The sequence below is a fragment of the Cnephaeus nilssonii genome (genome assembly GCF_951640355.1).
Source record: "Cnephaeus nilssonii genome assembly, chromosome: 13".
In the NCBI taxonomy this organism is placed as follows: Eukaryota; Metazoa; Chordata; class Mammalia; order Chiroptera; family Vespertilionidae; genus Cnephaeus; species Cnephaeus nilssonii.
The window spans coordinates 60,086,910-60,113,011 of NC_137084.1; the positions used below are offsets into that span (position 1 = coordinate 60,086,910).

The 26,102-nt window shown below is 42.0% G+C and overlaps 1 protein-coding gene and 1 long non-coding RNA gene across 6 annotated transcripts in view; one reads left to right on the forward strand and one right to left on the reverse strand.

Moving 5' to 3' along the window:
- The window catches only part of LOC307109882, a 119,547-nt gene that overhangs the window by 29,616 nt on the left and 63,829 nt on the right, over positions 1-26,102 (reverse strand). The gene's annotated exons all lie outside the window — the stretch shown is intronic.
- DEUP1 (deuterosome assembly protein 1) overlaps positions 26,008-26,102 on the forward strand; it is a gene marked incomplete at both ends in the record, with an annotated part of 75,692 nt that continues 75,597 nt past the window's right edge. For all 5 annotated transcript variants that reach the window (XM_079788837.1, XM_079788838.1, XM_079788840.1 and 2 more), the window contains one exon: positions 26,008-26,036. In XM_079788837.1, coding sequence (XP_079644963.1) covers positions 26,008-26,036 — 29 coding nt within the window. The remainder of the gene's footprint in view (positions 26,037-26,102) is intronic.

The window sequence follows — 26,102 nt, forward strand, 5'->3', positions numbered from 1 at the left end:
ACGAGGAAAAACATCCTGAGGACAATACAAGCCATGGAGAAGGCAAAGCTGAGACCAAAGTCCTTATCATGGGATGGCGAAGATTGCTCTACCTTTAGACTTCTTGTTGTAAAAGAAAATATATGTTTTTATTAAAATCAAGTTAAGTCAGAATTTCTGTTGTTAGAAGGCAAAAGGTAGTGATCCTCCATAGATTCCCCGGATCAGGTCAGGAGTGCTGAACCATTCACTGTGGGAGTGGAAACACTGAGTGATGGAAAGCATTAATAAAAGTATAGGCCACTTGTTTCTTCCCTGGGACTAGGGTGATTTTCCAGAAGCCAGAGGATTCTCCATATCTGGGGGAGAAAGAATAGATAAAGGAATGGAGAAGAGATAAACACTCCATTAAGACAATAGCAAATGCTTTTTTCAAGTAACTTTGGAAACCATTCTCCTCTGTGGCTGCAGTTTGAACGTTCCAATTGCCTGGGCACTGTTAACAGCACCTGAGCAATTAACGTTATTCGAGATAATTGCTTCACATACATTGCAGAAGTCCACTACGCTTGATTATTTCCTTCCCAGTGACATTTTTATCTAAATTTTATTAATTTATGAGGCTAGCAGGTATTTTGAAAAAACAACTACAAATGTATTTTATAGAAAGATACCACTAAATCAACACATGAGCTTATGAATTTCATTTTTAATTAACTGTGTTTTGGGAAAGTTGCTGTTTCTAGCCAACAAGGTTCTGTAGTTAACCATTTTGTTTTTATTCTATCAAAGTATTTAATTCTACCAGTTTGGTAAATTACCTCTGCATTTTGTGTATTTCTGGGAGCTCAGAATCTCTTTGTGTTTTGATGTGTTCAATGTGAAGAGATATGATCATACTATAAGCAATACCTCTTGGCTTCTAGGTATCTATAACATCAATGATAAAAATAGACATGAATGAGTCACTTAGGATGGCATCATCTGTATGACGGTTGGAGAAAGATCAATAACCTCTGAATGTCTCTTGCATCTTCCTCCTCTACCACTTTAGTTCAGACTTTCATTATCTTGCTGGATTACTGCAAAGCCGTGGGAGTGAAATCATTTTAAGCTCCTGTCTTTCCCCTCTTCAGACCAGACTTTGAACTGTCTCCAGATCACATCAATGTCTCACTCCAGAGCCACAGGGACCCTTCACTACTGGCCAAAATCAATGGCATTCAGTGCCCTCGTGTTCAAGGGCCTTCTATGTGACCCAAGCACATTTTCCCAGCTTTTCTCCCAATCTCTCTCCCTGCATGTACTCCATGGCTCAATCAACTAGCTTGTTTGCTATTCCCCACATATCCCTCATGCTCCCACTTCTCCGAGCTTTGCCTGCAATCTTTCTGCTATGATGACTGTTGCCTTAGTCTTTTCAGGCTGCTATAACAAAAATACCACAGGCTGGGTAGCTGAAAACCATAAACATTTACCTTTCACAGTTCTGTATTCTGAGAAGTTCAAGATCAAAGCTCCAGCAGATTTGGTGTCTGGCAAGGGTTTACTTTCTGGCTCATAGATGACTATGTTCTTGTTGTGTCCTCATATGGATAATGCTTGGACAGGGTTGCATGAGAGGGGAAGTCCCCCACTGCATGAACATGTCCAAAGGCTACAGTGTGGGGGCCCCATCCATTAGGGGAGAAACAAGGGAAATCAAAGGCGAGAGAAGGGTTGGAGAGGAGGCTTATGTGACTAGGTCATATGTCTCTGGGTCAGAGAGCTACAAAGGGCCACAGCAGCTCCGGGTCTTATAACCACAAACTCTATCTTATCAATGGCCTACATATGTGGGGTTAGGTTTCACAGGATATGCACAGCAGGTGGGCTCTAAGTGGACAAAAATATTCTTGTTTAGCTATTTTAAAAACAATTGAACGTGTAAAGTTTTGAGTTTGATTCTTGTAGGCTTTTGAACTAATAGATCTCAACCTTCAGTGCAATAATAAACTAGGGGGCCATACCCAGAGACCATCTTTGGCTCATTTATATAACATAGTAGGTGGTAACTAGCAGTCACAGCAACCATTTACAAATTGCATTAAGTATTAAACATTCATAACAGCAAATATCAAGACATTCTTTACAATTACAAACCAGGAGAGCTCAAATAAAGATGTATAAAGTCAGCCTAGATGTCCTACTGTGTGTGTGTGTGTGTGTCTGTGTGTGTGTGTGTGTGTGTGTGTTTTGTTTTTATTAATCCTCACCCGAGGAGTGAGGATATTTTTCCCATTGATATTTGTTTTTAGAGATAGTGGAAGGGACGGAGGGAGAAAGAGAGAGAGGGATATATATATCATCAGCTAGTTGCCTCCCACACATGCCCTGACCAGGCAGGGCCGGGGATCTGACCTGCAACCTAGGTACATGCCCTTGACCAGGAATCAAACCCATGACCCTCCAGTATGCAGGCCAATGCTCTAACCACCAGCCAGGGCACTTTTTAAATTTAGAGGTAAAACCATCACTCATTCTTCCCCTTCTCTCCCAAATAAATCCAGGGGAACTCTAATCAGAGTTGATGCCCAAGCTGAATGTTATCCAGTATGATGGGAAACGGAAGCCCCCAAAGCTCTGACCCCACCCATGGTGCCCCTTTCATGGCTGCTGTGAAGTTCGTTTTCATGAAAGGACTTCCCTTCCAAATGGAAGAGATGAAAACGGTGTATTAAATGTATTATTCTTCCATGGCATGCTATACCATTAAAGTGTCCCGGGATTTATGTTCTTCTCCCACAGAGCACATCTTCTTTGTTTTAATATAGGAAGCACCTTCTGTTATCGGTGGAAGTGGGGTGCTTGGGGTACTGCTGGAATAAGGATTTCCAGGGGCCCCTCACAAGAGGATGAGATAGTGTAGAAAGAGTTATTTCTATGTAATTACACCCCTGGGTTTCTAAGGTCCTATTTCCCCTGGTCCCGCCAAGGGAGAGGTATGGCTTTGGCTTCAGCAGAGCTAGAATCAGAGCCAGCAGCATCCAGAGTTTCCTTTCCATGCCGGAGCAGAGTCCAGTCCAGCATCAGGCTGGCTTAGTTGGTGTTCCCTGCTACAGTCCACCAGTCCATTGCATGTGGGGTCCACAGGGCCACATGGCTTGGAGGGGACACAGGGGAATGCAAGGAAGCCAAGAGAGAAAATTCCTTTGTTTGGGGGCTATACATCCTCAAATTTTCACAGGCTTGCAATGGCCCTGCCTACCCTGGCAAATAATCTCCATTCCTAGATTTGACTTGCAGGCAAGTACCTTCCCTATGTCACCCCACTTTCACTGCTCTTGCATCTATCTCCCATTTGTTGGCCCCTTTCCCCCAGTGTTTTGCAGGGAAAGAGCAGGTGGTTCCCTGGGGAGTGTGAAATTGCAGCTTCCTGGTGAAGCTGCCCAAACTGCATGCCTATAATGTCTGGCCTCCCCCTTTGCTCCTTTCCTATTGTGACTAACTAGCTAATGACAGCAGTACTACTACAGCTTGGATTCATTTCCTACAGCCCAGAGTTAATAAATACCCCCAATTATCTGTTTGTACGTAAGTCCAAAAGCACAGAAATTCTTTACAAAATGAGAACTTAGCACATTACAAATTCACAAGTCCCGTAAGAAGTTTCTGGGACATAGGTCATAATATAAAATTTTAAGTACTGCCTAATACTCCCTGAGATGTTTCCTAAGTTAATTCTAATAGGCAGTTTTAATCATGTGACCCTTGATATCTATGTTTTTGTTCAACAAATATTCACTGAGTACCTGCTATGAGCTAGGCACTGGGCCAGAAAAATGGGGACATGGCTGTGGACAAATTCAACGTGATTGCTGCCCTAATTGTGTGGGGGCTGATGCAGCCATCAAAAAGCGGCCCAGATTGAAGATTTTGACAACGTAAGACAAATAGAAGTAATTTTGCTATTTTATTTTCTCAGGTCTGGGCTCTCCTAAAGCTGATTGACTTCAGTTACGAATCCACCTCGAGGAAAAGTGCTGTTTTAAGGGGAATTGACAGCTATGTAAGCATATCCCTGGTCGGAGGACTTGAGCTAAGCTCCAATTTGCTTCACCAAGGTTCTCAATCAGCCTCAAGGAGGCCAGTTCATGAAATCCCGCATTCTGACTTATCACAATGTTCATTTGATCTTGAAAACATTCTTGATGCCATATGGCTAGAAAACAAATAAGTCATTTGAGCCAAATGTTTGCATCTGTGATTCCAAATTGACACAAACTTGGTAGATTGTCTGTGCCGAGAAACCTCTCGAAGGCTCATCTTATTTAGTGCCTGCAGGTTTTTGTTATTCTCTATACTAAAAAAAATGACAAGCAGCATATTAATTAAAGAACTGACGTCTTTCAATTTACTCTTTTCTCGCTATTTGCAATATTCCTCTTTTCCCCCCAGCTCCCATCCCCACTCCTGCCATTACCAAAGAAGTGTAAAGGAAAGGTCTCAGTTTTTACATGAATAATTTTGGAGGTGAATACTGTTCCTTTCATCTACCACTTTATAGCAAAGTCAAACTGTGTGCCCTGTTATGTTAAATTTTGATCTTTTTCACACAAGAAAAAATCATTTTTGATAAAGGTTAATGCCTCCTTAATATTTATACGCTTGAATCATGTTAAAAGTGCATTTTTGGAATTCTGGAGTCTTGAATTACTATTACAACATGCAAAGACTGTGTGACACCACTTGTAATTCATTAGCACACACTTGACGATGTATGAGCATCAAATGTGGGATGCTCTGTCAACTCTGGCAAGCCTGTGAGTTTCATTCTAGTCTATTCTCTAGCACTTCAAGGTTTTGACATGGATGCCCAGAGACAATGCCAAATGATTCTTGCAGATCAGGAATAAATTATACCTGCTAGGTATAATATATTACCCTGGGAGACATGCTTACCTAGCAGCCATCCAGCATATGTTTGTCCAGTTTCAAGCAGATTTTACACACACACTGCCTTAGTGTGAAGGAATTGTGACATGATTCTGGTAAATTGGGGGCTGCATCTGCAGAATTGCACCTGGCACCTGTCCTCCTTGCATAGTGAGTCTGCGGATAATTAACGTTTGTCCTTTGCTGATGCGAAAGCCTCTGGAATGTTTGTTAATGACCTGATCTCCTGAGAATCCGAAAACCAGTCTCTGACGGACAGATATACGCACTGTCTGAAACGGTAGGTGAATGGCTATATTTAGTTTGGCTATCGCCTCAAATACTTAACTCTTAGCTCTTAAAATTTTCCAAATCTCCAAAAATCCTTTTGACATCCTAGAATACTCGGTTCCCCTGAGTTTGAAAACTTTTGTAAGGATACAGCAAAGGAGTTTATGTTTGAAAATGTTCATAGGATGTTCTGGTTTGATTATTATTAAAGAGATAGCTGAATCATCTGAATTTTAGAACTGACAAGTCTACTTCATATTTATTGTTAATCTCTGTGACCTAACTATTTAGAACTGTAAGACAATATTTTTGATCCACTGTGTAGTGTGTGCACATAAGTGTGTGTGTGTGTGTGTGTGTGTGCATGTGCATAAGCATACAGATCTTTCTGGAACACAGCAAATACACTGTTGGATGCGTGAATGCATTCTGTCTCTTTGAATGCTGTTGCCGGTGCAAGTGAAGTGGCTCTTGCTTCCTCTCTCTTAGCAATGACAGACTTCCTTGCTCTTAGCCTCATCCCTGCCATGCTGCTTCTCCCCTCCAGTAGTGTGTCAGAGACTACTAATCTCTTCCTAAGACCCATCTTATCCCCTCTACAGTAATATAATGCTGGGTTTTCGGTGGATACACTGCTGCCCACACATTTTCCAGTCTCCCTTGCAGCTAGGTGTGGGGAAATGAACCCATTATAGACAATAAGACTTAAATGGGCCCTGCTTGGACCCCTTCCATCAAACTGCTGCCTGGACCTCCAACTCAATGGCTTGGTCTCCAGAAGCATCTTGTGCAATATCGAGTGAGGCTCACACCGTGACCTAGAAAGAGCCTTTTTTCTGACCACTGGGGGACCTGATCAGTCCCAGGCTGCCTATCTTAAGCTGTTTTATGTAAGAAAGAAGTAAGTCCCTATCCTGTTCAAGAATTGTGTTTCCTGTTGTTGTGTGTGCAAACTAAATCTTAACAGAGAAAAGTGTCCTGGCCATTTCTTTCACCTGCCCTTGATGCCATCTGTCCCCTGCTCTGAGTCCTGCGACCCCAACCTCTCTCTCTCCAAAAGTCTCCTCATTAAACTCAAACGTATATTCTACCCCCTTAGTAACTCAAATAGAAAGGGAGCATCTTCCCCATGGCTCTGGGAATCAAAGCCCAGAAGTCTGATTGGCTGACTTCGGTCATATGCTTATCCCTGAAGTTGAGCTGGATTAGGGAGAAGGGTAATGCGATTGGCCAGGCCCAGGTCATACCCAACCACGTGAATAGAGAAGATTGGTTTCAGCCCCTACCTGAACTAATCACATGGAAGGAGTGTCCCTGCAGGAAAGAGGGTTTCCAAAAGAAGGTGAAAAAATGTCAGGCAGGCAAAGACGGAAGATTTCTACCACAGATATGCTCTCTCCTTACAGATGAGGAAACTGAGCTTAGAGAGACGATTTCATTTGCCCAAGAACACACAAGAGGAAAGTTGTGGAGCTGGGGGTTCAAATCCAGTTCTGTTTGACTCTAGGGTCTTGGTCCTCTAATCACTCTGCTCCATTATGTTCCTCTACAAAGTGCTAAAATGTAAACACTAAACCTTCAAAGTTTAACTATTTAATTGATGACGAACCAGAAATAAAGAAAAAATAATTTGCCCAAATTTGTGAAGTAAGGTTAAGGCTGTGATCTGAATTGCTACCCCATATCTTACTCAACCAAGTTACATCTCCTTACCAAAAAAGTATATAATTCCTTTTCATACCTTGTCCACAAACAAACAAATAAAAGCATTTATGAGCCACTTCATGTCTTTAGGGATTTCATTGTTTCACTTTTCTTAAAGCTTTATTCTTGGCATAAATAGTCCCTACGGAGAGATTTTCTAAATGATACTCAGCTTTTTAATACCTTTCCCTGACTCCACATAATCATAGCAACCTTAAACTACCCAAATGGATTCGCATGTACTCTGCACTTATCCTGGCACTGGTATTAACACTGGTCATGCTTTTTCTGGTTTCCCTAAGAGAATATAGGCCACCTTACCTACATACTTTCTATGTTCAAACACTCATCCATAGAAATCCTACAAGAGTAAAACATGTCACATCACTATTAAGGGATTTGAATGCAGGAAAGGATCTTAGAGATCATTAAACCCAATCATCTCATTTTACAGATGAGAGAGATGAGATTCAGAGTGGCTTCCTCAAAGTCATTCCACTGGCTTGGTGGAATTTGGGGCCCTCAGTTTTCTGATGCTTTGTCTAACATTGTACCATTACCCACATTGGCCCATACCTGATTTACCACACACCATTAGGTCTTCCTCTCCAGGATCTGAGATACAACATCCTCTGAGACTTTGTGAGCCAGAAAGTTCAAGCTACAAACTTTTGCCCTTGCACACTCTCCATGTGATTAATATAAAGAGGAGGCAGAGATAATAAAATTCCAAGGAATATAAAAGTGCCATTGAAAAATGCCAGGAGATTTTAACAGCTGCTGTGCTTGATAGATTTAAGTATGCTCCTTCAATCTTGTACAGAAACTGATTTTCATCATAGAACAAATAATAATCCCACTGCTGTAGTAATAGAAATGGAAAAAAAAGAATGAAAACTATGATAAAAGAGTGACAAAAAGTCCTTACAAATGACTGTTAAAAGTTGTCTAGCTAAGTCTCGTATTCTATTTTTCTGTCACAAAGCATTTCTTTTCTCTTCCTTTTAATAATCCCTTTTATGAAGCTATTCAAACCTCATTAAATTGTCATGTTGTCACAGTAGCCTCACCTTCAAATGTGAATTAACTATACGTTGACTTCAAGAAACATGATTTTCTTATAACAGTGTTATGCCAATATCTCTAGTGGAGTTATTTGTGCTACGTTGAAAACTCTGAAGTAATTAAATTCTATCAATCATAGTACTATAAACTTTCAAAGTACATCTTCATGTTAGTGTTTAGAAACCTAAATAGTATTTTTCAACTGTAGCAATTTCACTGGAATAATAGAGCTCTATGGTGATGATTTACATCCTTTAATTGAGGTGTTTCTCAGAATTAGTTATACAGGATACATGTTCCAATTTGGTATACCATAAAACAGATTCTGAATTTGTTTTCACTTAAATTCAAAAACCCAGGGCCAGGCCTATGAGAGATTGAGTATTTCCTCTTAGGCCAAAACTGGCCAATAGTTCTCATCTAAAGATCCAACTCTGATAGGCCTAGAAATAGATATTGGCAAGGATTATGAGTCTGTTTCTAGGCTATGGATGGAAAGAGAGCTATTAACAATTAGTAATGTTTCTCATGGACAAAGAAGGGAGAGGTAGTGCCTGTGGGATGCATTTATACTCTCCAAAATATAGTTCTTATTGTCTCTTTGTTTTCTTTCTTTCACTAGTTTCAATTTTTATTTTTATATATGTATACATGATTAGAAAGTCAAATAGACATAATTAGAAAGCCCAATAGAAAGGCTCATAATGAAAGGTTAATTTCCTGATCTATTTCTCCCATTCCTGAATTTCATTTTTCTAAGTAATTTTTTTCAACTTCACTTTTTATTGAATTTATCGGGTTGACATTGGTTAATAAAATTATACAGGTTTCATGTGTACAATTCTATAATACATCATCTGTATATTGCATTGTGTGTTCACCCTCCCAAGTCAAGTCTCCTTCCATCACCATTTATCCCGCCTATACCCTCTTCTACCTCCCCCCATCCCACTTTCCCTCTGGTAATCACAATATTGTTGTCGGTATCTATGAGTTTGGGTTTTTTGCTTATTCCCTTCACTGTTTTCACCCAGCCTCTTCAAGCCCCTTCGCTTCTGACAGCTGTCAGTCTGTTCTCTATATCTACGAATCTGTTTCTATTTTGTTTGTTAGTTTATTTTGTTCATTAGATTCTGCATATAACTGAAATCATATGTCATTTGTTGGCTTATTTCATAGAACTAGAACAAATATTCCAAAAATTTATATGGAACCACAAAAAAACCCAGAATAGCTACAGCAATCTTGAGAAAGAAGAACAAAGTTGGAGGCATCACAAGACCTGATATCAAAATATATTACAAGGCCACAGTAATCAAAACAGCATGGTATTGACATAAAAACAGATATATAGATCAATGGAACAGAATAGAGAGCCCAGAAATAAACCAACGACTTTATAGTCAATTAAATTTGACAAAGGATGCAAGAACATACAATAGGGTAAAAATAGTCTATTCAAGAAACTAGACCTCCTTCTTACAACATACGCAAGAATAAACTAGCAATGGATTAAAGATTCAACGTTAGACTCAAAAATCCTAGAAGGAAACATAAGCAGTAAAATCTCGGACATTTCTTGTAGCAATATTTTCCCCCTGATATACGTCCTAGGGCAAGGGAAACAAAAGCTAAAACAAACAAATGGGACTACATCAATCTAAAAAGTTTTGCACAGCAAAGAAAACCATCAGCAAAATGAAAAGACAACCCACTGAATGGAAGAATAGATTCACCAACGATACAGCTCATGAGTTAATATCCAAAATTTTAAAGAGCATATACAACTCAACACCACAAAAACAAATAATCCAATTAAAAAATGGGCAAAGCACCTGAGTAGATACTTTTTCAAAGATGACATACAGATGGCCACCAGACATATGAAAAGATGCTCACCATCACTAATCATCATGGAGATGCAAATTAAAATCACAATGATATATCACCTCACTCCTGTCAGATTGGCTATCATCAATAAATCAACAAATAACAGTGTTGGCAAGGGTGTGGAGAAAAGGGAACCCTCGTGCACTATTGTTGGGAATGCAGGTTGGTGCAGCCACTGTGGAAAACAGTATGCAGTTTCTTCAAAAAATTAAAAATGGAACTGCCTTGTGACCCACCAGCGATTCACTTCAGAATATATCCAGAGAAACCCAAAACACGAATTCAAAAGAATGTGTGCACCCCTATGTTCATTGCAGCATTATTTACAATAGCCAAGATGTGAAAGCAACCCAAGTGGTCATCAGAAGATGAGTGGATAAAAAAAAACGGTGGTACATTTACACAATGGACTATTTGGCTATTAAAAAAAAAAAAGAAGGAAAGCTTGCCCTTTGCATGAATTGACTTACTTCTTTGCTTTAGCCCTTGTGAGCTTAGATATCAGCTTCCTCTGGACTGCAACATTTTTTTCAAAGTGATTTTGACATAACCCATCGACTTGAATGGGCAATTTTAAGGTACATTCACAAAATAAAGTAAGTCCACTGGTTCTTGATGCTTCTCTCCAAAAGGTGGCATCTAATTCCTCTCTCCTGAGTGTGGGCTGACCTTAGCGACTCGCCTCTAATGAATGGTAGATGGCAGGATTGGCGATGTGTGGCTTCTAAGACTAGAGCATAGAAGGCATCGCAGCACCCCCTTTGCTTCTCTCTCAGATCACTCCCTCTGGGAGGACCAGTGGAGTCACAAGGACACTCAAGCAGCCTCGAGGAAAGGCCCATGGCAAGGAGCTAAGGCTTCTTACCAACCGCCAGTGAGGACCTGTGTCCCTCTACCAATATGCGTGTGAGTGAACCATCTTAGCAGTGGCACATTCAGCCCTAGTCAAGCCTTCCAATGACTGCAGCCCTGACTGATGTCTTGATCATAATCTCTATGAGAAATCTTGAGTCAGAACACCCAGCTAAGTTGCTCTCTGATTCCTGTCCCACAGAAACCGTGATATAATAAATGGTGACCGCAAGATGCCATTTTGGAGTAATTTGCTAGCAGCAGTAGATAACTGATACTTATTTTGGTACCTGGGAGTCAGGTGTTTGTCATCATAAATACCTAAAAAGTGTGGAATTGCTTTGGGACTGGGTAGTGGGCTGTAAGGGCTCTGAGGAAGAGTGGTAGTAAAAGCTGAAAGAAACTGCTAATAGATGCCTGATGGCCATAGAGAGGCTGTGGGGAAGGGCTTAAAGGAAAGTGAGGAAAAAGAATCCTTGTCCTGTAGTGGCAGAATCCTTGTTAGCCATACTGTGGTAATGGGGAAAGCAGAAAATGAATCAGGTGACCTAGCGAAGGATATTTCCAGGCAAAATGCTGAAGGTGCCACCTGCTTTTCTCTTGCTGGTTATAAGAAAATGTGAGAGAAAATAGAAAAACTAAAGGAAGGATTGCTAAAACTGGTGAAGCCAGAACTTGATGGTTTTGAAAATTCCCAACCTTTACAGGTGGCAACCAAAGTTAAAATTAAGAAATGTAGATCTTTCCCAGCAACGATCAAATCCAGGTCACTGCCAGGAAAATGTGGTCGAGGAACAGCTTGTTTATGATCACAAAAAGGGTCAGATCTTTCTGGACTTCAGAGAATGGTCTAGTCAAATAATAGAGCTTCGAAGAAGCTTAAGGATATTGTCCTACAATAGTTCATTCAGCGCAAGGCCAAGATAGAGAAGAACTTACCTTAAAGAGATTTGTGGGTGTGACTTTTGCCTAATGAAGTGAACTGCAATAAGATTATATATATGACTCAAAGTTTCTAAGAATAGTTATCATTAAAGAAATACCAGCAGCTAAGACTGAAGGAGACAGAAATAGCACACACAAAAAGACCAATTTTTTACTGAGAAAACTACACAGATCCCAAAAAGGCTACCTTTTAAGGAAAAGGAAGGATTAATGAGAGGATGGAACCAAGAACCCAAAGGGTGGAGCCAAGAGCCATAGAGAATTATTCCTAGAAAGGAGCAGAACTGAGTTCAAAGCAAGAAAATTCTTTTTTTGCTAAATATTTTTATTGATTTCATAGAGGAAGGGCGAGGGAGAGAGAGATAGAAACATCATTTTTAAAAATAAATCTTTATTGTTGAAAGTATTACTAATGTCCCCCGGTTTTCCCCATTGACTCCTTCCAGCCTGCCCCGGGCCTTCACTACCCTATTGTCTGTGTCCATGGGTTATGCATATATGAATACCAGGTCTTTGGTTGATTACCTCTCACCCACCAACCCTCCCCCATTGATGAGAGTGAATCATTGATCAGCTGCACACCTCACACTGGGGATTGAGCCTGCAACCCAGGCATGTGCCCTGACCAGGAATTGAACCAGTGGCCTCCTGGTTCACAGGTGGATGCTCAACCACTGAGCCACACCCGTCAGGCCAAAGCAAGAAACTTCTAACATCTACCTGGGTGGGTTTCAGAATTGCTATAGTACAGTGGTTGCTTTGGGCCTCCCATTTTCCTCTTTTTGAGAAATAATGTCTCAAATGGTTATCCTATACCTGTTCCACATATGTCTGTTGGGTGCATCTATGAGCAAACAACTTGTTTCTTCATCTCACTGGGCTGGAGACAGAAGGAACTGCACTCAAGGAGCTGCGCTTAAGCAAGGACTCCTGAGAAAACTCGTCCACGCCTTGATCTGATTAAGATGACACGTTTCTGGGCGTTAAGCTGATGCTGTGAAGGGGTGAGACTTGAGGTTGGGGAAGGGGGTAATATTGGAAGGGGATGGGTAGATTTTCCATGTACAAAGAATTTTAATGATCTGTGACCAGAGAACAAGTTGGGATAGTGTTAAAGTATGTACACAAATCATTCAACACTCTTCCCCCCAAAAAGCAGAGCCTAACTTGCTTTCCCTTGAGTTTAGACTGGACGTGGTGGCTTGGTGCTAATGAATAGAATATTGTAGAAATAATAAGGTAAGACTTCTGAGACTAGGTCATAAAAGGCATTCAAGCTTCCTCTTGCTCTCTCCTAGGTCACTCTCTCTGGGAGAAGCCAGCTGCCATGTCATTAGGATGCTCAAGCGGCTCTATGGAGAGGTCCATGTGGTCCACGTGCAGAGGGACTGAGGTCCTCGGCCAACAGACACGTGAGTGAGCATCTTAGAAGCACATCCTCCAGTTCCAGACAAGCTTTCCAATGACTGCAGTCCTGGCTGTCTGGACTGTAATCACATGGGAGACCCTGAGCCAGAATCATCCAGATACACTATAATCAAATTCATAATCTATAGAAGCTGTAAGACAGTCAATGTTGTTTTTAACGACTATTTTTGGGATAACTTGTTACACAGTAATATATAACTAATGCACTCTTCTGTTGCTCTCTCCTGTTTCTCTTTTGCAATTATAAACAATGCTGCAACAAGCCTCTTTATATGTATACTAGAGGCCTGCAGAATCGGGCCAAAACCAGCTCTCCAACATCCGCCGAAGGGTCTCAGATTGTGAGAGGATGCAGGCCAGGCCAAGGGACCCCACAAATGCCACAATCAGGGTCGGGGAGGAACGTGGGAAGTTGGCCAGCCAGGGAGGGACCACGGGAGGGCTCCAGGGCATGTCCGGCCTGTCTCCCTCAGTCCCTATCAGCCAGATCCCAGCAGCAAGCTAACCTACCAGTCAGAGCATCTGCCACCTGGTGGTCAGTGCACGTCATAATGAGCGGTTGAGCGGCCTTAGAATATCATTAGTATATTACGCTTTGATTGGTTGAGCAGCCAAGTGGATGACCGGACACTTAGCATATTAGGCTTTTATTATATAGGATCTTTATGTTCTCAACCTATTATTTCTGTAGGATAAATTCTTAAAATTGAAATTTCTGGCTATGCACATTTTACATTTAGATATTGTTAAATTACCTCCCCCAAATAATGTAACAATTATGTTTTCCGAAACAGTGGATGAGAGTGTCTATATATCTTTGCCAATTTGAAATGTCTTCCTAGTTCTTCTCAACCCTATGAGAGAAAATATCTGATGGGTTTTTTTTTATTACTTTGTAGTCCTTAACTTTTCGTGAGGGTGAGCATCTTTTTTGTTTATGGTTTAAAAAAAGCACCTTGCTTATCATAGATAAGTTTCTTTGCATTCTTCTATCCCTTAGTCTTTCCTCTTCTACAATGCCTAGAATATCCTATATAATAAAAGGCTAATATGCAAATTGTCCCCTCAACTGGGAGTTCGACCAGGAGTTCCACCAGGGGGCGGGGCTGGCCAGCCAACTGCCTGCATCCCCTCACCCCTGATGGCCGGGCTGATTGGCCCTGATCAGGGAGGGCTGGCCAGACCCCAGCCGTGCATGAATTCGTGCACCAGGCCTCTAGTATTTCATATTACAACAACATGCAGTTTTTGAATGAATGAATGATGGAATAAGTGAAATTCAGATATGCAGAAAGTCTTCATTTAATCCCATGAGATTGACTTTTAATTGGGGGAGGGGCGAGGAAACCTTAGCAACCAATGAATTGAATTATCTTTTTTCTCCCCCTTTATCACTATTCAAATAGCATTCAAGTGTTCTCTGACTAAACTTTATCTTATAACTTGTTCAGGCTAATCTGTTTCTGAAAGTGGCCATATATTTTTTCTCTCTGGTATTTTCAACATAGCAGAATAGTTATGTAACAACTAATAATTACAATAATAATACTAGTAACAATAATATAAGGATGCTAATTCCAACTATTCTTGGGTACCTATGATGTGACAAGTGCATTATATACATACTGACTTAATTTAATATTTACTCTTAGAGGCTTGATGCATGAAATTCATACAAGAGTAGGCCTTCCTTCCCCTGGCTGCCACCACCAGCTTCCCTCCAGCACCCAAGACCCAGGCTTCCCTCACAGCCCTGGCTTCATCCAGAAGGATGTCCTAATTAGCATATTATGCTTTTATTATTATAGATAGCCTTATAAGTATTGTTACTTCCCACTATAGAAATGAGGAAACTAATCCTATATAATAAAAGGCTAATATGCAAATTGTCCCCTCAAGAGTTCGACTACCAGGAGTTCGACCGCTTGCTATGACGTGCACTGACCACCAAGGGGTGGCGCGGAACAAAGGAAAGCCCTAGTGGGCAACCAGCAGCTGGGGAAGGAAGGCCCTGATCGGCCCTGATCTCCGCTGGCCAAACCTAGGGACCCTACCCGTGCACGAATTTCATAATCCGGGCCTCTAGTATTTAATAAGATATTAGCCACAGATATAGTTATTAACAATAGAGTTAGGATTCAAACTCTTGTCTAAATTCAAAGCCACATCCTTTCAATAATGTTCAGCTGACTTTCTTAGATATAAATCATTTGTATAGTTGTTTTCTCATATTGTATGTGCAATGAAAAAGGAGGGATCAAGAAAAGAATTCCACAATTTAAAATGATGAACATTGACATTACTAGTATATGTTTTTCCTGCCTAGAAGGCACTGCATATTGCTATTGATTCTTTTTCAGAAGAATAAACATTTTCCTTTCCTTCATGGCTTACAAACTTAATTCAGCCATCAATGAGAAAGTGACTCATACCCAGTTAACATGAGAAAATACAATCGAAACGTTTAATTATGAAAAGAAAAAGAAAATGTGGTTTCTTCTCACAATGATTATCAGTCTCTACCATCTAAGGATTTATGTCAAGCTGAGAAAATTCTCCCAGTCCGTTCAGAAGTAGGACTGCATAATGAATTTCAATGCAACTTCAGGATAATGAGATTGATGCCTTCTTCACAAAGCAATTTAAAAACTTTCAGTGATAATTTGGGTTTCTGCCTGTTGAGGTCACCACAGACTGAAGGTGAGTATATGTTTCCGACGACATTCCAAAATGTTCCATCAGAATGATATAAATTTATTTTTAAGAGAAAATAACTCCCCTAAACTGTCAAAAGTTGTTTCCTAACAAGCCTTGCACAGAATCATAGCCCTGTAGAATGCAACCACGGGGGAGTTGGCGGCACTGTAATGAGGGCACCCTGAGCTAGAGTTCATGGTCCGCATTTCACTGCCTCCTTTTCTGAGCCATGTCTAAGAGTTTTCATCATTTCAGTCCAGCAAAAGCAAAAGCAAAAATAATGTCTGGGTTTTTATTTTTCTCTTATTGAATGTGGCAACCTCATGTTCCCTCAATGCTCAACTCGGATGCCTCCTAGAATAATGTTTGATTACAGGCCTAACAAAACCATGTTCAGCAGCACCGGCAACAATGCTAGCATGCCTTATCCCAGGGACAAAAAGAGGCATAATGGTGGCGACATGATGAGCAGTCCTGCAACACAAACCTAAGTAATGAGGGTACCACGAGCCATTTCTCTTCAACCTGTGTGTTGTTCCACATGATCATTGAAGGGTGACACTAAAATGGATAAAACACTGGTATCTCTCTAAAACAGGTGCTGCAGTCGCTCACGGTGGTGACAGAATGTTTATTCATTAATATTTATTGAAAGTACTTCTTCATATATCTCTAGCTCAGTTTTATTCAGCCAACTGCACGTTAACCATTGCTTGTAGGATAACCAGAAAACATGACACTCAGAGAGGCACAGGAAGTAATTCTCAATTAATGGAAACCATTGCAACAAAATTAAACAACAACAAATAACAATAATCGTACTTCCTAATATAAAATTCTGTTATAAATATGTTTTAAGACCACATTCTCTTATTTTATAAATGGCTATGTTGTGTTCTTTAATTTTTCACTAACATCACAATTTAAAAAAATATATTTCTTTATTTATTTCAGAGAGGAAGGGAGAAAGAGAGATAGAAACATCAATGATAAGAGAGAATCATTGATCAGCTGCCTCCTGCATGCCCCCTACTGGGGATCAAGCCCGCAACCCAGGCATGTGCCCCTGGCTGGAATCGCACCTGGGACCCTTCAGTCCACAGGCTGATGCTTTATCCACTGAGCCAAGCTGGCTAGGGCAATAATTTATAGCAAATGGGAGTCTGATCTTGGAGTATTATTTATTTAACCCATTCAAAAATTTCACCCCTTCCACAAATAAAGAGATGAGGTAACTTAAAAGACATTTATATATCCTGGAATATGGGAAATCCTATCTAATAAAAGAGTAATATGCAAATTGACCATCACTCCAACACACACGATGGCTGCCCCCATGTGGACACAAGATGGCCGCCACAAGATGGCCAGAAGGGGAGGGCAGTTGGGAGGGACCAGGCCTGCAAAGGAGGGCAGTTGTGGGCAATCAAGCCTGTAGGGGAGGGCAGTTGGGGGGGACCAGGCCTGCAGGGGAGGGCAATTAGGGGCAAACAGGCTGGTAGGGGAGCAGTTAGGCATCAATCAGGCTGGCAGGCAGAAGCAGTAAGAGGCAATCAGGAAGGCAGACAGGCGAGCAGTTGGGAGCCAGCAGTCCTGGATTGTGAGAGGGATGTCCGACTGCCCGTTTAGGCCCGATCCTACTGGGATCGGGCCTAAACGGGCAGTCGGACATCCCTCGAAGGGTCCCAGATTGGAGAGGGTGCAGGCTGGGCTGAGGGACACCCCCTTCCCCCCCCCCCCCCCCCCGTGCATTAATTTCGTGCACCGGACCTCTAGTTTTAAAATAATATAGAAAAAAGTTCCATTTCTGACAGCATGTTTGATTAGATACCCTGAACAACACTCATTAAACAAAAAATAGTATGTAAAAGTATAAATATATTGCTGAGTTGGAATGAGAGAATGGAACCAATCAATTTCAAAACCCAGTGGAAGCAAGACTCTCTAACAAGGGGGTGGATGCTAAATGTAGCTTTGCTCTAAGTGTTTCTCTTATTCTATGACTAGAGGCCCAGTGCATGAATTCGTGCACAGGTGGGGTCCGGCTGACCCGGCCCCAATTGGCGGATCGGGGCCAGCCCTGTCAGGAGGAGGAGATGGCAGGAGGTTGGCTGGCCAGCCTCACCCCCGAATGGGGTGGGGGGGCTGATCAGGGGCCACGGGTGATTGGCTGGCCGGCCCTGCCCCTGATCGGAGTGGGGGGGGCGATTGGGGGCGGAGATGGCTGGAGGGAGGGCCTGTGGGTCAATTGGGGGTGGTGGGGACCCATCAGGGGCAGGGCCAGCCAGGGATAGGGGCTGCAGGCAGTTGGCCAGCTGGCTTTGCCCCTGATCAGGTGGTTGGAGCCCATCTGGGGTGGGGCTGGCCGGGGGGAGGGGCTGCAGGAGGTTGCCCGGCCCCACCCCCCAATCGGGTGGGTTCACTGGCTGCAGAGGGCGTCATAGCGATCAGTCATTCCAGTCGTTACGGCATTCTCGTCGCTGGTTTTTTATATATATAGATGGCTACATGCAGAAGGGCAATAGGATAGAAAGCCCAAGGCCAGCCCAGGTGAGGATTCCAACAGAAGACCTCAGCATAAAACTGGGATCCAAAAAAGGCTACCTTCACTATAAAAGTAAATGAGGCACAGCCCTGGCTGGTTTAGCTCAGTGGATAGAGCGTCGGCCTGCAGACCAAAGGGTTCAAGGTTCGACTTCGGTCAAGGGCACATACCTCGGTTGCGGGCTCCTCCCCAACCCAGGCCCTGATCGGGGCTCATGCAGGAGGCAACCAATCAATGTGCTTCTCTCACATCACTATGTCTGTCTTTCCCTCTCTCTTCCACTCTCTCTAAAAATCAATGGAAAAATATCCTCGGGTGAGGATTTAAAAAAAAAAAAATAGTAAATGAGGCACAAAGAGTGAACCTTAAAGTATACATATTAAAAAATATTACTTAGGAGATTGGAGGATCCCAGGGTGGGAGGTAATATGTGACAAAAGAATCTAACTGTATTACAAATATATGAAATAACCTTATTGAAAGAGATGGGGAGAAAAGGTACTCACCTAAATGACTTTGGAAATGAGTAGAATTGGTGAGGCCAAAGGCAAAAATTAACTGCACATAAGAACTGTGCTCTAATTGATAAGGTTGTTTCCCATAGTGTACAGATTAACAATGCTAATACTGCTGTACCTATATGCTGCATTTGGATAATTAAGTAAGTTAAACGGTGGATGGTGGCAGCCAGTTTTTTACTGTTGGAGTAGAAATTTAAAAGGGGAGGAGGCTAGAATAATCTATGTGCATAATACACTAGAGTGGGAACTCATATTTAGCCTAATCAAGATATGAATGGTTACATATAGAAATATTTATAGACATTGCTATATTACATGGGTTAGTATAGAAACATATATTTCCTTGCGTTGTCAGCTGAAAGGGCTTGGAATCAATGATACACAGTAGCAATGACCACACCTAGTGCCCAGATCTTGGTTTGTAATTGATCTCTAAGCAAAAGAAACTAGAATTCCTTGGAGAAATAGCTGATTCTAGGACCGAAGCAATAATTGTACCTATACAATATGAGTCTGGGACATCTTATAATAACAGAAAGTAATGAAGTACATAAAAAAACTAAACTAAAACTCACAACTAAGAGGGTATGGCAAAGAGAAATGGGAGTTAGCTGAAAGAGCTCCCAATAGCCAAAGCTGGGACAATTTGAGAAATAAAATAAAGTAGCCTTCAACTAAAATTCAAAGTATATATAATAAATATCCATGAATCCATACTGATATAAGTAAATGGGAGAGAAGAGACAAATCTTCCAGGCAAAAAAAATTCTAAGTAAATTCTATAGATACTCTACCCTGAAGACAGTGATGGAGCATAATCCCCACTCCTTAAGTGTGGGCTGCACATAGTGACATCCGTCTAAAGGGGACAGAATGGAAACTGAAAGGGAAGAGATTTTCCAGTGGGAGACTTGACAAGCAGTATCTCACCCAGGTGACCAATATCAACATCAACAGTCATCAATCATGTTGATAGGATGTGCACTGTGATCTTCTTCCCTCAAACCCATAATCAGACTAACATGAGAGAAACACCAAATTCCAAATGAGGAACATTCTACAATTATCTGACCAGCACTTCTCAGAAATGTCAGGATAATAACAAACAAGAAAATGCTTAGACATGTCACAGCCAAGATGTGGCTAAGAAGGCATGATAAGGGAATGTAATGTGGCATCCTGGAGGGGATCCTGCAGCGACAACAAAGTAAGGAAATCTGAATAAAGAATGGACTCCAGTTACTAATAACATATCAACATCGGCTTATTAATTGTGAAAAAGGGCCACACTCAGGTAAGATGTTGTTAATAAGGGCTACTAGATGTGGGTTATATGGGAACTCCTTGCATTACCTTTATAATTTTTCTATAAATCTAAAACTGTTCTAAAATAAAAATCTTATTTTTAAAAAAGTCATAAAAAAGAAATAGCAGAAAATATGCCCATCTTGACTTTTGCACATCTTGACTTTGGGTGAAGGAACATTCTTTCTCTGGGAGTTTGTATCATAAGCTGAACCTAATACTTACTTTTCATTCATTATATTAACTGCACTGTCTGAAAAAAATATCCTGTGAAGAATTTAATGTAAAGTGATTTGGGGTTGGTCACGCCCTGAGGCAACTCTCAAAAGCAAACCGAAATCTTCTCTGGAAGAACCCAACCTCATTCCTAGCCTCAAATATGTCAGAAATAAAGTTACCTCCTCCCAAAAATTATCTCATAGTCAAAAATCGTAAAACACAAGAAAACAAAACAACATGAATGAGTAAGAGGTAGCGGCAATAAACCCCCAACATTTCAGAGATTGGAACTATAAGACACAAAATAACTATGATAAATATGTTTAAAAATTTAAAAGAGAAGCTTGAACATTTTGACAGAGAAGTGAAAATTATAACAAGTGACAAAGATGATTTGCGAAACTATTATTTTTTTATTTCAAATTTGACAAATACTTCTTGAGTGCCCACTATATGCCAGGGCATGTACTACTTCTACATGTATCATCTATTTTTATTTTCTTAACAACAAATAATTATATTAAATAATAATAATATTGCAAAACCTTCATATTAAAATATTGTCATTATTTTGTCTTTCCCTATATTCTGGAAACTTCCTTTTAATCTGTTTTCCAGTTCACAATTTCTCTCTGTACCTGTATCAAGTCTAATGTTATACATACCTATGGTGTTTTAATTTTTGGTTATTAGTAATTTAATTTTTTAAAAATATTTTTTATGAATTTCAGAAAGGAAGGAAGAGGAAGAGAGAGATAGAAGCATCAATGATGAGAGAGAATCATTGATTGGCTGCCTCCTGCACACTCCCCACTGGGGATCGTGCCCCCAACTGGGCATGTACCCTTGACCGGAATCGAACCTGGGACCCTTTAGTCAGCAGGTTGATGCTCTATCCACTGAACCAAATCGGCTGGGGCAGTAATTTAATTTTTTTAGTTTTAGAATTCCCATTGGTTTCCTTTCAAATATGCTAGGTTATTTTTCTAAACATATTTTAATTTATTTCAGAGAAAGGAAGAGAGAGGGAGAGAAAGAAACATCAATGAGAGATCGATAAGTTGCCTCCCGCACAATTCCCAACTGGGCATCGACCTGCAACTCAGGGTCTGTGCCTTGACTGGGAATCTGAACAGGTGATCTCTTGGTGCAGGGGACGAAACTCAACTACCCGAGCCACACTGGTCAGGCAATGCCAGCTTATTTTTTATATTTAGTGCTCCCTGCAGATTTTTTTCAATCTTGTCTTTTATTGTTCTAAAAACTTACTAGTAATATTTTTTATAATCTTTGTCTGATTCCAATATTTTGACAGAGAATTGTTTCTGCTGGTTTTCTTCATCCCTCAGCCATATATGTCTCATATACTTTCTTTTGGCCATTTCTGATTCTATTTTATGTCTTATTCTGACTTCACTGTGTCCTCCAATTCTCTTTCAGGACTGAGCTCTCACCAGCACCCTGGTCACACTCTTCCTCTCCTTTATACTCAGGGACTTTCTGCTTTCTTCATTAATTTCTCCTGAAGAGATCTAATAATAGGTGCATTTCAGGGTAAATTCCTCTTTGCAGTTACTTCCGGGGTGGGGATATAGGCAGGCTTTAAGTTTCAACCTGAAATGAAAGCCTTTATTTCTATTAAGTTGAAGGGGAGGTGGGGTTCTGCTCTATATTTAAATTTTCTTACATCCATCACAGTATGTGTTCTCTCACATATTTATGCTTTGCAAGCCCTGCCCACACCCCATTCTTTTTTGTGAAAACGTGGATTTAAAAACATCTGTAGTTACCTCTGCAAGATTCTGATCGCTAAAGAAACCTCCTCAACATGAAATCTGAGGTAATTTGAAGAGCACTAGACTTGGAGTAAGATGATTTTGGTTCTTAGCTGCACTTGACCTAGATGTGTTGTCTCTGAAAAATTCTTTATTCTCTCTAAACCTTAGGTTGCTAATCTGCTTTAAAAAAGCTATAACACCAGTTACACTAGTGTCACATGGTACTTCTGAGCATCTAAGGAACTAATGAACATGAAAGTATGAACTTAACCAATGAAAAAGAGCTAAGCAATGTGAGAGATACTGGGCATCCTGAAACTTCATTACCTTTTGTTCCTAGTTCCATTTTGCCTTCCTCTGGTCAGAATAAATAATTGACCCATTCAGTTTAGACAAGAATAAAGAAGACTAAGATCCTAGCTGGTTTTGCTCAGCGGTTAAAGCGTTGGCCCACAGACTGTTGAGGCATATGCGGGAGGCAACTATAGAGGTGTCTCTTGCACGTGGAAGTTTCTCTCTCCCCACTTCTCTCCCTCCCTTCCTCTCTCTCTCTCTAAAAAAAAAAAAAAAAAAAAAAAAAAAATCATTGGAGGCCTGGACAATGTGGCTCAATGGTTGAGCTTGGACCTATGAACCAGGAGGTCATGGTTCAATTCCCTGTCAGGCCATATTCCTGGTTTGCAGGTTGGTCCCCAGTGTGGGTGTGCAGGAGGCGGCCGATAATAATTTTCTCTCATCACTGATGTTTCTCTCTCCCTTCCTCTCTGAAATCAATATATATATTAAAGTAGCAAGTTGTTGTTATGAAAGTGGAGTGCAAATAGAAGATTTTAGGAATTAGAAATTAATTGACTGTATTATTGGAAAGGATTTCTGTTCCTAAAATAGATGCAAGAATATTTTCCAGCTCTGGCCTGCACACGGAAGGGTCACGAGTTCAATTCCTGGTCAAGGGCACATACCTGGGTTGCAGGTTCTATCCCCAGCACTGGCAGCTCATGGGGGAGTCAAGCAGTTGATGTGTCTTTCTCACATCTGTTTCTCTCTCTCTCTCTTTCTCTCCCCACCTCCTTTCTACTCTCTCTGAAAATCAACGGAAAAACAATATCCTCGGGTGAGGATTAAAAATATATGTTTTTCTCAAACATAAAATTCAAGTGCTTAAAAATATCGCTCAATATATAACACACATACATGTACATATTCTTTCCTATCATTTCTTCAAAATAAGGACTGTGAGACAGAGCTTCTGTCATCAATTATTCTTGGAATTTGATGAAATGGAAAGAATTTAGAATCACTCACTCTGTGTTCCATCCCACTAAGGAGCTATTTCCTTCTCCCTAAGAGGGAGGCAAGACTGTCCGCTTCTCCTAAGGCGTCTCACTGCAGGGTTATTCTAAGGACCCAATGAGCTGCATGGGAAAGACAGGTACAGCTGTATGGGAAAGACAGGTACAGCTGTATGAGAAAGGCAGGTACAGCTGTATGGGAAAGACAGGTACAGCTGTATGGGAAAGGCGGGTACAGCTGTATGGGAAAGGCGGGTACAGCTGTATGGGAAAGGCAGGTACAGCTGTATGGGAAAGGCAGGTACAGCTGTATGGGAAAGACGGGTACAGCTGTATGGGAAAGACAGGTACAGCTGTATGGGAAAGGCGGGTACAGCTGTATGGGAAAGGCGGGTACAGCTGTATGGGAAAGGTGGGTACAGCTGTATGGGAAAGACAGGTATAGCTGTATGGGAAAGGCAGGTACAGCTGTATGGGAAAGGCGGGTACAGTTGTATGGGAAAGGCGGGTACAGCTGTATGGGGAAGACAGGCACAGCTGTATGGGAAAGGCAGGTACAGCTGTATGGGAAAGGCAGGTACAGCTGTATGGGAAAGGCGGGTACAGCTGTATGGGAAAGGCAGGCATAGCTGTATGGGAAAGACAGGTACAGCTGTATGGGAAAGGCAGGCACAGCTGTATGGGAAAGGCGGGTACAGCTGTATGGGAAAGACAGGTATAGTTGCTGTTGCTATCGCGACCAGAGTAGCTGTGCACTAAATGATGCTGTGTTAAAAGAAATCCAACTGGAAGACACTTTGGTGTTTACCCCGAGTTTATTTCTTTTTCAAACCATTTCAAATGTGGTTAAGAGGGAGGAGAGCCAGGGGGATTTTAGACACTTGGAGACACTTGGGTGCAGATTCCACCCCCCTCCCCCCACCCCCGCTGTTTACATTTTGTTCCTTTCCTTCATTCATTCAACAAATACCTCTCGGACCCATGTTGGGTGCCGGGCACCGGACTAGGCAGAGGGAGCCACGAATAGGAAAGGACTGGAATGTGGCCTCAGGGAGCCCTTCGTCTAGTGAGCAGACACAGACTAAAAACTGGGGGGGCAGGAGGACGCGCTCGAGGGGGAGGTTTCCGCGGCGGGGGAGCATCCGCTAGCCGCTCCCGCCGCCGCCTCCCGCCGGTGCGCCCATCCCCCACCCACCCCACCCCACTCCCGGCGTCGCGTCCCCATGGCAACCAGTGGCCAAGCGGCGGCGGGCGGGGGCCCCGAGGGTGAGGCCACAACGGCCGAGACCGCGCGGCGGGGAGACCCGGGCGGCGGGAGCGCGGCGGCCAGTGGCGGGGAACCTGGGACCGGGCGGGCGGGGACCCCGCGATCCTGCTCCTGGCCCTCAGACCGGTCCCGAGAGCGCGGCGCGGTGCAGCGCAGGTAACCCGCCCCGGCCTCCCCGCTCCGCCTCGCCCCCCGACCCCCGTCCCGTCGGCCAGAGGTGCTCAAGAGGGGCGGGGAACCCCAGCAGGCCGGCTGCCTCTTGGGGGTGGCCTTGAACCCAGCGCGGGTCGCGGCAGGAGGCGGGGGTCGCTGCGGGGGCGCGCGACGGGTGGAGGGAGCCGGGCTGCAGGGACGGTCCTTGCACATCCACAGCAGAGTTTCTCCCTCAATGGGAAGGTCGAGGTTCTAGCTGTGTGGCCCTGGGTAAGTCACCTGGCTTCTCTGTGCCTCAGTTCCCCTGAGGTTAAAGTGAAGGATTTGAGACCTACAGAATGAATTTATTCACCTGGCGTTCCCCACCCCTGCTCCTCGTCCCTCCTCTCCACACCCAATCCAGGGTTCCTCTTACATCCTTTGATGGGAGAGTGACATGAGCCCAGGAATCTTCCTCCTCTTTCTACCACCTCGAATGCTATTTAATTGACTTTTATTCAGTAATTCAGAGGAGTTGAAGTCCTTTTCAATACTTTGTCCATTTATCCTCATGAAAACGTTGTTGCTGAAAAAAGCTTTTTTTAAATTTTTTTTTTAAGGTTGGGCGAATACTAACACCCAAGGGTGAGTAGGTGCCTACAGAGTCTTTGAGGAATTGTGAGATTCCTAATTTTAGGGGATTCTTAGTCTTTTTATTTTAAATCTCTGACAAAACCGAGAAAGGGCCAAATAAAAAATTTATTTACAAATAAAAACTAATGGCAAACATTTAGAGGATCCACAAGAAAGGGAAGTTTGAGAGCATTTAGCTGGAATAAAATAGGAATTCTATTTTATTCATCTCATGGATCTGGCATCAAGCTGTTCTGTAGCGAATGCTACTTTGATTGAGTACCCCATTTATCTGCTCATCACTAAGCCAATGTCACAAATGCATGGGGAGACACACACACACACACACATGCAAGTTTCTACATTTTGTAGAATCAAGAGCACTACATTCAGAAAAACTCGTACTAAATGGTTTACCAGAAGCAATTCTTGCTTTCAATTCTTTCTTTCTTTTTTTTTAAATAATGGTTATCATTTTAGGAATCTAGACCATTGTTTCCCCCTTACAGGTTAAACACTGAGAAATATAAACCAGAGGCAGTTTCTCGACATGGAGAACCAAGCCCATAATACAGCGGGGTAAGTGCTGAGAAATTTCTACTTAATAAATCTGTACTTGACTATGCCAAAAATGTCCTGGTGATA